General features: G+C 41.5%; 1 protein-coding gene across 1 annotated transcript; it reads right to left on the reverse strand.

Annotated features, from left to right (window-relative positions):
- Window positions 1-10,001: 10,001 nt before the first annotated feature.
- LOC131009188 (uncharacterized) lies at window positions 10,002-11,770 on the reverse strand. Its single transcript, XM_057936476.1, has 6 exons — window positions 11,687-11,770; window positions 11,355-11,587; window positions 11,145-11,274; window positions 10,757-11,053; window positions 10,567-10,674; window positions 10,002-10,463 (listed from the first exon to the last, which is right to left on the reverse strand). The coding sequence occupies exons 1-6, from the start codon at window positions 11,768-11,770 to the stop codon at window positions 10,056-10,058; spliced, it is 1,260 nt and encodes a 419-aa protein (XP_057792459.1). The 3' UTR covers window positions 10,002-10,055.
- Between the last annotated feature and the right edge of the window lie 1,094 nt (window positions 11,771-12,864).

Raw genomic sequence — 12,864 nt, forward strand, 5'->3', positions numbered from 1 at the left:
CTTCCCCATTTTTCACTTTCGGCGTTCTTATTCATCAAAAAACTTCTCCGACTGTTTTATGCTCCCGCCACTTCTGCGACACCTTCTTGACGCTTGCCTGTCACGCCCCAATTCCCGAAGGAAGGCACGAATACCGGGACATGACTAGGGGTTGGATTTAAGAAGCGAAAAAAAAGGAGAATAATAATAATAATAATAATAATAATAATAATAATAATAATAATAATAATAATAATAATAATAATAATAATAATAACTTTTATATTCAAGTCAGAAAGTTTGGCTTAGCACGCTGGTGGTTTAAAACCAGTCCACAAATACGTACGGCTAAACAGTCGGACATTTAATAACAATTTTAAAAGAGAAATAATGATGGGGTAACCGAGTCTAGCTCGCCAAAAGGAGTTGACCGACCAGCTCACTCATGATGTTGTCATAGCACCAACATATTCATGAGGGCTTTGGTCATGCGTCCAAGAGGGGCCGACTACATGTACTCTCCATCAAACGATAAATAAATAAATGAATAAATTGTGTGCAAAGAAATGATAATATCATATATTATATATATAATCTTTGACTAGCATTTTACATACTAAAAATATATAACATACTTTCTAATATATTAGCCATTTCAAAAATTGCAGCCAACCTGTCGCAACTGCTTCTATCTCCACCATCTTACTAACCTGAAAAGATTGAAAAGATTTGTGGGCTGAGTACTAGTGTACCCAGTGAATCGTGCATTTTTGAAATTATCATTTCCATGTGATATTCCATGCATATACGTGAATTATAGAAGGTTTTAAAAATAAACATTTAACTTCTATAATGACAAAACATTTTCATTCATTTGCGCGCGCCATACCGTAGCATCACTGTTACCCTTATTCTTTTCATTCGTAGTCCCTGGGCGACCCCTGGGAAGTAATCATTCATTCATTCATTCATTAACTAGATGGGACCCCGGGACGAACCCACGTCAGCTACACCATCTAGCCGGATTAAGGGCGAACCCAAAATCCTCCTTTTGTCTATAAGGCTCGTGGGGATCAATCCACTACCTTAAGATAGTGCGCACAACTTTTAATAGGTGCGTTAGACCCATTAAAAGCCACAATTGTTAACATAAGAGCATTAAACAGTGGGAGAATGTGAAAACATTTTATGGACATACCACATTTCATCTAATAATATGAGAGCTTAATAACTCAAACATACTTTGGAAAATATAACCCACCTTTCAATTGCTACAAGCTCAACTTCACTATATAATATTTGATCGTTCACCTTGACGCTTAATAAGTACGTTTACTCTTTTTCTTTTTGAATGTGTTTAACTTAACTATGTTGATCCCTATTTATGATTTTTGTTGGATATTGGAGTAATCTGCGGAGGCGGATGGAAACCCTAACCCTATTCCCGCTACTGCCTCCTACGCAACTCTGCCGGCGCCGTTGATCCCTGCCGTCTGCTCGCTCGATGACCTCCAACGGCAACCACTCCTCTAGCCCCTCGGGTGTGGGAGGCTTGAACTTACCTACTCTCACCAATAACTTCACTCTGAATTCGAAACTTGCCAGGGAAGAAACCAGGAAAGGAACTTTAATGGAGGACGCTGCTTCAAATCGGCTTCATGGGACCTCCAACAACGGAACCCATGCTCAGGAGGGAGTGCGAAACCCTTCTCGCGGTAAAGAAATTGTGGACGGCTCAACTCTCGAAAACATGAATTATGGAAGATCTTATGCAGACATGGCGACCAATCGTGCTCCGAAACGCCAGGACCTGCCCGCTCATCGTTACCATGCTCTGCGCCCAACCAAAGAAGGCGATCTATTCTCCTTCAAAATCCCCAAGGAGTTGCTTCAAAAAGAGATCGCTCAATTCGCGCATGCTCTAACTGGAAGAATCCTTCTCAAAAAGGGCGAAAAGCCAAAAACTGCCATGATGGTTAAGAAGGAACTACAAGAACTATGGGATATTCAGGCCTCATGGAAACTAATTCCGTTGGGAAAAGGATACTACACGATGATATTCAATACGGCGGAAGACAAAATGCGTGTTAAAGCCCAAAGCACTTGGGAAGTTTCAGGTGGCCACCTGAGGATCAGAGAATGGACGAAAAATTTCGATCCATTCAAAGAGCATTCTTCGTTGGCAAATGTCTGGGTGAGAATACATTATTTGCCAATAGAATATTGGAATGTCGAAGTCCTCACGGGCATAGCTAGATTTGTCGGACACCCTCTAAAGGTGGATGGAACATCAGCTCAGCGTGATTTTGGACAGTTTGCTCGGATCCTTGTGGAAATAGATATGGCAAAATCTCTTCCTAACACTCTGCTTGTTGAAGAGGATGATGTCTCCTTTCATGTGGAATTCTCTTATGAATCTCTACCCTTTTTTTGCTCCAGATGCAAAACCACGGGACATACTGCGGAGAAATGTCGAAAAGGGAAAACTTTGGGTGACGAGGCTGTGCGGAGCACTGGAGGCCAACAACCGACTAAGCAAGGAAAGCAATGGCAACATGTTTCTGTTCCTATGCCGGCTGTTGAGCAGGAAAGAAATATCATACGACAGCCTGAGGAAAAGGATGACATTCAAAACAGATCGCCACAAGGGGGAACTGCGAGGATTGAACCTGTTTCGTTGGGTCAAGAAGGCTCGAAGCGTCAGGAGAGTGAACATAATCCTGCACTTAATATTGAAGTTTTCTCAAATCATAGCTCACCTAATAGATTTCAAATCCTGGAAAGCTTGACTACGGATCCTGGAGATAAGCAAACTTCTGAACGAAGGGCCCCTAATGAGAACGACATATATGGACCGGATTTTGCTTTGACTCTGAAATCGGTGGAAAACTCGGTCTACGACAAACCGATTTCCGCGGAGTGCTCAGACGAAGATGAACTGATCGAAGAACAGGAGATGGAGTCGCCTCCGGCACCGGAGACTAAAGATAACAATCTGGCTTTGGAAAATGCCATGAAAGCGCAACGACTTGAGCAGATCCTCGAGATTGCTAAAGCTCCCATTCAGGTGGAGACCCAAGCCACTGGTAAACGAGGTAGAGGCCGCCCCTCAAAACAGGAAATAGCTGCGAGGAATCAGAGTAAGTCACAAACCGAGGCTAATATCAAAGATCGTTTGAGGAAATCTGGGGAAACTGGAAAGAATCCACGGAACTATGTGATTGATACCAGTAACAAAGCGAGCATTCAAGCCATGGATAACGTCTCGAAAGAGAGTTGGGCGGACGAAGTGGAAAGATGCGGAGGGCACTCCGCGAACACGACTCACTCTCAATGAATATCATCGCATGGAACGTCCGTGGTTTCACGGACGAGACCAAGCGACTCCTTAAGGAACATTGCAGTTCCTTCTCTCCTATTATCTTAGGTGTTATTGAACCTAAGAAAGATTTTGGTAAAGTTCGTTTCAGTTATTGGAACTCCATAAATCTTATTCCGGTTCATCAAAACCGTCGAGACCCTCGGTGCCCCAACATCTGGATTTTGTCTCATCCTGATGTCGTCTCTTCGGTTGCTTTCTCTTCTTCGCAAGCGGTTATTGTGAACTGCTCTTGGCAGTCCATGAGCTTTCGTGTGGCGGTGATTCACGGCTCTAATGATCATATCGAACGTCGGATTCTTTGGGATGATCTGCTTAGGTTTGCTGATGGTTGTACTGTTTTTATCGGCGATTTCAATGCGGTTAAAGGCGCTCATGAAAGACGCAGTAACATTGCTCCGCTGAGAACCTCTTGTTTGGAGTTTGGTACTTTTATTGATGATACGCGGTTTATTGAATCTCCTACTGAGGGTTTGCGCTTCACCTGGTCGGGCCGACGGCTTTTTCCTCATCACATGGAGTCGGTGTTGGATAGAGCGCTTTTCTCGCAAGAGTTTGCTGACATTTGGGATTCTGTGGTGACTTCTGCTCTTCCTCGGCTCTCTTCTGACCACTCTCCGTTGGTTTTACAATGCCGAAAAGTGTTACCGTTGCAACGTCGACACTTCAGATTTCTTAATATGTGGGTGCTGCATCCCACCTTTTTGGATATGGTTTCGGATTCTTGGTCGGCACAGACTACTGCTTCTTGCCCGATTGTGAATGTCATGTTAAAGTTGAAGAATCTCCGAGCTCGCTTCCGGGTTTGGAATCGTGAGGTCTTCGGCAATGTAGATTCCTCCATTCGCAGACTGCAAAATCAACTGATGGATGTTCAGAAAAGAATCTCCGAGATTGGCTACACGGAGAGACTTTTCGATGATGAGATAAAACTCCAAGCGGAGTTAAATGGCACTCTCACACAAAAGAATAGCTTACTCCAACAAAAGAGTCGGATTACTTGGCTGCAAGATGGAGACAGGAACACTAATTTCTTCCATAGAGTCGCTAAATTCAAAAAGAGAAATGGCCCGTTCACACGTTTGAACATCGATGGGACAGACATCTATGAGCCCAGGACTATAGAGCAACACATTGTTAATCATTTTGCTACGCTCTTCATAGATGATGGTAGTCCGTTGGCGGATTCGGTGGAGATTGAAGCTTTCTCGACGCATGCGGTGACGGAGGAGCAGAATAATCTCTTAGTCCGTATTCCTGATGAGGGAGAAATTATGGCTACTGTTTTCGGCATGGATGCAAACAGTGCTCCTGGTCCCGATGGCTTCTCGGGTATGTTTTTTCAGACTTGTTGGGGTATTATTAAGAGTGATGTGATTATTGCTGTTCAGACGTTTTTTCGTCATTCCTATTTGCCGAATGGGTGTAATTCTAACACCATGATTCTCATTCCTAAGAAAGACACGGTTGACTCGGTGTCGGACCTTCGTCCCATCGTGCTCTCCAACTTCTTTTTCAAGATTATTTCGAAAATCATGGCTGCTAGACTTAGCGTGGTTGCCGCTGCTCATGTTTCGCCTAATCAGTTCGGTTTTATTAGTGGGCGTAATATCCACGACTGCATTATGCTTAGCTCGGAGGGCTTTAATTGTATGCAGCGCACCAACAGAGGTCTTAATATGGCTTGTAAAATTGATATCAGAAAAGCTTTCGACACGATTAGATGGGGCTTCATCGTTCAGGTTCTTCGGGCGACGGGCTATCATGAGGATTTCATTCGGTGGGTGCAGATCATCTTTACTTCGGCAAGGATTTCGATTCTCTATAATGGGAACATTAGTGGTTATTTTGCCTGCTCGCGGGGCGTAAGGCAAGGAGACCCTCTCTCTCCAATTTTATTTGGAATTGCCGAGGATGTGTTGAGCAACATTTTTCAGAGCTGTGTGGAATCTTCACATTTGATTCCAATGGGCTTCAGCAGGACTACTAATTTCCCTACTCACTTATTTTACGCTGATGATATCATTTTATTTTGCAAGGCTACTGTTCGGAATGCTCGCAAAATACAAGAGATTATCAACTATTATGGGTCTATCTCGGGTCAGATATGTAGCTCTGAAAAATCTAATATCTTCTTCGCCAGGAGAGTTCCAACGGACAGACGACGTGCAATTCAGCGTGCTTTGCATTTCTCCATTGGTTGTTTGCCCACTTCCTACCTTGGGGTGCCTATTTTTATTGGGAGGAGACGCAAGGCTTTCTTTTTGCCGATTTATGACCGGATTGTTCAAAAGTTTGCCCGTTGGAAAGGGCTTCAGCTTTCTATAGCTGGCAGACTTTGCCTGGTTAAATCGGTCATACAAAGCTCGCTGGTGCACTCGATGATGGTTTACAAGTGGCCGAAATCTCTCCTTCACTCACTGGATAGAAAGTGCAGAAACTTTGTGTGGACTGGAAGTGTGGATAAAAAGCCAACTTGTGTGGTTAGTTGGGGACGTGCCTGCTCTATTAAAGAGGAAGGGGGTTTGGGAATTCGTTCGTTCACCCTCATGAATAAATCTTATCTGATGAAATTAGCTTGGAAGATGATTAAAGGAGTGGATTGGGCGCACCAAATTCTTAGAACCCGTTACCTCACAAAATTCGGTTATGCTAAGCTTTCGGTTGCTAATTCGCCGATCTGGGTTGGGGTCAAACATGAGGTGAATCAACTGGTGGAGAATACTTACTCTTGCGTCAATGGCGGTGATAATACTTTTTTTTGGCGTGATGATTGGCTTGGGTACAAGTTGGTGGACAAGCTAAAAATCCCACATTATATGCATGAGTACCTTAACTTCTCGGTGAGGGATTATTTCTATGACGGAGTGTGGCATTTCTCGGCCTCCTTTGTTAACCGTTTTCCCGAAGTGGTTGCGGACATTCTGCTCGTGCCGATGAGTAGTGAGTCTGATTCCCGCTACTGGAAAAACTCGATAAAGGGAGACGTCTCGGCTGCGCTTGCTTTCTCTAGTTTATGCCACGGTTTTCCCAAAGTGACGTGGGGAACTTGGATTTGGGAGCCGTTCATCCCTGTTCGACGGTCCATTCTATGTTGGAGGGTTATACATGGTCGTCTTCCAACGTTGGATATTTTAATCCGACAAGGTTTCTCGACTCCGAATGGTTGCTCTATTTGCTTCTTGGGGGCTGAATCGATATCTCACTTAATGTGGGAGTGCTCGAAAATTAGAATTTTATGGAAAGAGCTGCTTTCTTGGTTTCAGTTGGATCATCTTCGGGCGTGCACTGATATTCATGATTTTCTCGTTGCGGCTTGGAATGTCACTTTGAGCACTCGCCTTAGATCTTTCTGGAAAGCTGGGATTCTATCCCTCATGTGGAAAATTTGGGACAGCAGGAATAGGATCATTTTCGAGAATGTCAGTTTTGAAGGTCGATCTATTTTGGCTTTTGTGAGAAGTTTTATCAAGGAGATTGACAACACGTCGATGAACCTGGGCAATACTAATAGCTCTTGGACTGATTATATGGTCTCTCGAAACCTCGGTGTGAATAACAAGGTGGCGCCTCCTCCTCGTATGACTGAAGTGCACTGGTGGCCTCCGGTTAATCACTGGATTAAAGTTAATACCGATGGTTCTGCGCTTGGCTCGCCGGGAATTATCGCCGCTGGAGGAGTTTTCAGGGATAACTGGGCGGTGGTGCGTGGTTGTTTCCATATCAAAGGAGGCGTTGGGTTTGCTTTTGAAGCGGAGCTGTTGGCTATTATCACGGCCATCAACATTGCTCACAATAGGCATTGGTTGCACCTGTGGATTGAATCTGACTCGACTTATGTCGTGCGTCTTCTGGAGTCCAGGACAATGGCTGTCCCGTGGCGTTTTATCGCCTCCTGGAAGCAAGCTCTTCACCACCTTCGTGATATTTCGCTGATGGTTACGCACATCTACAGGGAAGGCAATCAGCCGGCTGATATAATGGCGAATAACGATCGTCGGGAGGGATGGTGGCCTTTCGCGATTGAGGAAATTAAGCTCGCGGTGTCGCGGGACATGTCTACACATAGTTATGTTCGTGCTAGCAGGTAGCTCGAGCTTGGTGGTGAGTTGTTTTTGCTGGGATGGTGATGTCTGGGTTTTTTGGCTAGATGGAAGCGGCTGGATGAGTGGGAGGAGAAACTCGGAAAGTTGGAATGGGTATATTGCTTTTGTCGAACAGTTGGAGGACAGTTATGCTGAATATTGGTTTGGGACTTTGGTCGAACACTTGGTGGCCGCCTCTCACTTGACTGTCATCTCGGTTTTTTTTATTCTCATGTTTGCATGGATTTCACCAACAAGCAGTCGGTTGATACGATTTATCGGGCTCGGCTGTTGGATGCGGTTTTGTAGGCTTGGAGGACCTTTCTGTTCAAAAAGTTGGTTTGGGACTTTGGGCGAATGCATGGTGATCGTATCTCACATGGCTGTTTCTACGGATCTTCTCGATTGTAATGCGGCACAGGTGGCGAGGTTTGCTGGCTCGGAACGCGGACGAAAGCTCCCGGCGACGGCATATAACCGGCCGGGATGCTTTCTTAGGCTGGATCGTTTTTTGTTGTGCTCTTGGCGACGCGGCACAGGTGGAGAGGGTTGATGGCTCGGTGCGCGGACGAGAGCTCCCGGCGACGGTATATTACCGGCCGGGAGGCTTTCTTAGGCTGGATCGTTATTTTAGTCGTGCTCTCGGCGACGGCGTTTAACCGGCCGGGTAGCATGATTAAATGGAGGTGGTTTTTTAGAGAGCTTACGGCGACGGCATATAACCGGCCGGATAGCTTGGTTTTTTGTTTTGGCATTTAGGCGACGGCGTCTTACCGGCCTTATGCCTTTTTCTTGCTGCTTTTCTTGAGGGAAGAGCCGGGATTGTTTGGGGACGATGGTTAGGCCGGAGTTCTAGAAACTTTCCCTTCCGCCCTTCCCTCTTTTTCCTTTTTTCTTTCTCTAGACGGGTACTCTTTTTCCTTCTCACGGTTTTTCCCATGGGGTTTTCCGTGAAAAGGTTTTAATGAGGCTCGGCCCTTAGTCTGCTTTTCTGTGCTCTCAAGGGTTTTTTTAGGGTTTTTTCTTTTTCTTTTAATAAAATCGTATTTAATAAAAAAATGTTGATCCCTATTTATACTACTGTTTTCGTATGGTGAGTCAATAGTAGCTTTACCCTAGGTTAATAGGTTTGAATAGTCAACTTCTTAGATAACTACATGTATGTCTATTTTATACTTATTTTATATATATATATATATATATATATATATATATATATAGGGAGAGGTTCAAATAAGAACCACTAATAAAATAAGAACGGAGAACCATTTTAAGCCATTCGATCATCAAGATCTACGGTGGATGCATCATCTTGGTGGATGGATGCAGGTGCTGGGTTCGAATCCTGAAGGGAGCAAAAAAATTATTTTTTTCGGATGCATTAAATTTAATAGCGGATGCATTAATTTGTATAGCAGATGCAGTAATTTAATTGGTTCTTATGTTCTCATGATAATTGTGGTTCTCACTATAACCGCACCCTATATATATATATATATATATATATATATACATATATAAGGGGCGGTTATTCAATAAACCACCCTTATTTTAAGAATTACGAACCAGCAAAAATGCATGAATTTTATGTATAACACGCATGAATAAACTGTATAAAGGCATGAATTGCGAAAAATAATTTTTTGCTACCTTTGGGATTCGAACTCAGGACCATGAATTTATCCAACAAGGTGATGAATCAATCGTAGATCTTGATGATCTAAGGGCTGAAAATGGTTCCTAATTTATATTTTAAGAAGCGTTCTTATTTTAGCCTTTCCCTATATATATATATATATATATATGGGGGAGGGCTACAGTGAAAACACTTATTAAAATATAAATATAAATATTTTTTAATGTACGAATTTTATCCAACAAGGTTACGAATTCATCCAACATGATTACGAATTGTGAAAATTAAATTTTTGCTACCTTTGGGATTCTAACCTAGGACCACGAATTCATCCAACAAGGTTACGAATCAATCGTAGATCTTGATGATCTAAGGGTTGAAAATTGTTTATATTAAGAAGTGTTTTTATTTTAGCCCTCCATTATATATATATATATATACACTACAAGAAACTGGTCGATTAGCGATGGAATTTTCTGTCGCTAAACCACAAATTTCCGTCGCTATTTATGATTATCGACGGACGGCCGACGGAACCTGCCAGTCGCCGTAAAAGTGGTCGCTAAATTGAATACCGACGGAATAAAATTCCATCGCTAATTTACCGACGGATATAACGACGGCACGGCCGTCGGAGAGAAATGACGACGAAGACGTCGTCAGAAATCAGCGACGGAAAATCCCGTCGCTGTTTAGCGACGGACCGAATTTCCGTCGGTGTTCGCCTATTTTGCTTTAGCGACGGACGACGATTTCGTCGCTATTTGTCCGCACCATATTTAGCAACGGATTTCAATTCCGTCGCTGATTTCAAAAAAAAATAAAAGATAAATAATTTGCTCTACCTAGTTAGCGACGTCCTGTTATACACTTTTATTCTACTATATTATCATTACACCAATCACCAAAAACACAAAATCAATAAAATATTAAAATTCTAAAATATCATTCATATAGTCATAACATAACAAAATATTCAAGTGTTAAGAAATATAATAGAAATAGTCAAGTATTCAAAGTACAGAAGCCTAGCTAATATCTGGTCGAGCATACGCTGTTGAGCCTCAAATCGAGCATCGGTCTGCTCTTCTTTCTGCCTCATCTCCTCCTTCTGACGTGCTATCTTCGCTAAGGCATCCTGCAACTGCTGCTCCATGTCCACAAGTCGCTGTGGATCGACAGTATGGCCATGGAACTGAGATGTACCACTCGACTGCTCACTGCTCCTATAGCTGGCTGCAAGTCCACCAACTCCAAACATTCTCTTCTTCTTGTCGAGTCCACCAACAGCCTCCACATACACCTTGTTCATATCGATCTCTGGTGGATCAGAATCATCATCCACAGGCTGACTCTGAGAAGCAACTAATTCCTGCATCTTTTCCTACAATAACATATATATATATATATATATATCACGAGTTATATTTAAGAATTAGAGCAATAAAAATAATACTTAAATATGTTTATAATACTTTACTACGTACTCCAATCTGTCTAGACTTCTCGTCTGTATAAGTACCATCCTTGTTCTTATGAAGGATCTCATAAGCCTCGTAGAAACATTCAGTCGGCTCCACACCTTTCCTTTTAGCCTTTTAAAAAACGTAACAAATATAGATATTATTAATATGAATTTCAATGAAAAAAAATAATAAGAATATAATTTCAATGTACCACGTCTTCAGCATACTGAAGAATAGACCTCGAACCTCCCTTGTGCTTCACTTGACCGGTTCCAGGACCTAAAGGCTCAGACATCCTACACTTTTTTGCTATCTCTGATTTGGCTTTGAATTCATCATAGTCCCAGTACTTAAGCCAATTAGGCCAGTGATCCTCGTGAATAAAAGAAGGCCTCTTGTTCTTCTTTTTCTTGATGTCGAAAATAAAATCCTTATACCTCCGCGCAGCAACCTCTAACCAAAGCTTATAGACATCTGCCTCTATTGCCGGATCCCATGTAAAATGTTTCTATTCAAACAACAAACAAAATATATTTATAAACACTAACTAATATGTATATGTATTTTGTTAAACAACTTGAATTAAATTATATTCGTACCTTAAATTCCTCAAAGTACGATGTCTTGATAGCAGGTGGAGTGAGTTTCCAATTGAAACCTTCTGGATTTTGAACTTGCTTGAAAATCTTAGTGACTGTGCCTGGAACCATCCCCAAGGGATGTAATTGGCTACAATTAACATTCAAAGTCGTTAGTAATAAAACTAACATTTAATAATTCATAAGATTGTATAACAATAAAAATTATACCCATGTCGTATGATGAGTGTAGTACGTCCAGTGGTGGGAGCCTCTGATGCCGCAGTAGGAACCGATTCCGAAGATGAAGGTGAATGAGTCAGCTGTATATCTCGTACAGATGCAACATTCCCTCCATCTGATCCTGTGGATGATGTAGGGTTTGAGGATGATGGAGCACCCCTACCACTAGAACCTCCTCCTCTCCCACGTAAACCTCTCGCACTAGAAACTCCTCCCACCATCTTCAAAAACCAAAGAAAATTTACTATTAACAATTGTTGATAAAAATAATTTGATCTCACAAATAAATTATCTTCATAAAAAAAGGTAAATAAACTAACTCTAATAGTCATCATCATCTCTATAACCATCATCATTATCTTCTTCTTCTCACTAATCGGTGTATCTTCCTCTTCATCATCCATATCTATCAACTCGCCACTAGGATAAACTACGTTGGGTGCATAATCTATAATTGTGTGTATTGAGCTCATAAATTCATCTTGAAAGGGCTGGTTGACCTCCACAGTAGATGCTTCAGTTGGTACTTCAACTTTAGATCTCGCTTTTATCTTACACACCTCCCACCAAGCTTTTTTAGATTGAGTTTTACTGTAATACCCCGTACGTTTCCTTATTAGAAATAGTGTATTAACACTATTGAGAGTACCGAGATATCGAGATGCTAGATTATTTTTATTTTATTTTATTTCTAGATGAGACAGAGTGTCTTTTAAATAGAGATATGAGCTGACCAAAACCAATGATTGAGTTAGAGTGAAGAGATTTGAAGAAATGAGTTGAGTGGAGATGCTGATTGAGTTGAGTTGAGATTTTATTTAATTTTCGGATACCGGATATAGAGTTACCGGATACCGAGCTATCAGAGAGATTGACTGTCCTATTAAGAAAATAGGAATAGTGATTAGAAATAGAGTCGAGAAAGAAAGAGTGAGAACCCCTGATAAAAAGAGTCGGTTTGAGAGAAGTTTAGTTGTCCGTGTTTTGCCGATTGCTATGACGTGATGTTATGTGAATTTACGTGACTGATTGATTATGTGATTTTTGTTACGTGTGCCTTTATGAGCGAGTTATTACGATTTTTATTTGAGAATTTTAGCGCTTAGAATTTTAATTAAGTTTCCAAAGCAAGTGTGATTTATTTTTACCGAGAAATCAAAGAATGCCATATTTTTTCAAACAAAATATTTTTAAATTATTTTCCCATGATGAGGAATATTATAATTGAGTGAGTGCACTAATATTAGTGCTATATTTTTTTTTAATTTGGTCACATGAATAATTATGCTATGGCATGTCATTAATTAGTGACTAGTTTTCATTATTATTTTAATTATACAATCACCCCTCTCACATGAATATTCTAATCCCTTAAGCATGTGCCTAAATACCAAAATTTGCCAAGTGGATTAGAGCATTAATTGAGCATTAATTGAGAGTGTAGAGATTAGAGAAAACAAAGCATTAATTGCAAATATTCTAAGTATCAAAACAAATC

Source organism: Salvia miltiorrhiza, chromosome 1, assembly GCF_028751815.1.
Source record: "Salvia miltiorrhiza cultivar Shanhuang (shh) chromosome 1, IMPLAD_Smil_shh, whole genome shotgun sequence".
NCBI classification, from domain to species: Eukaryota; Viridiplantae; Streptophyta; class Magnoliopsida; order Lamiales; family Lamiaceae; genus Salvia; species Salvia miltiorrhiza.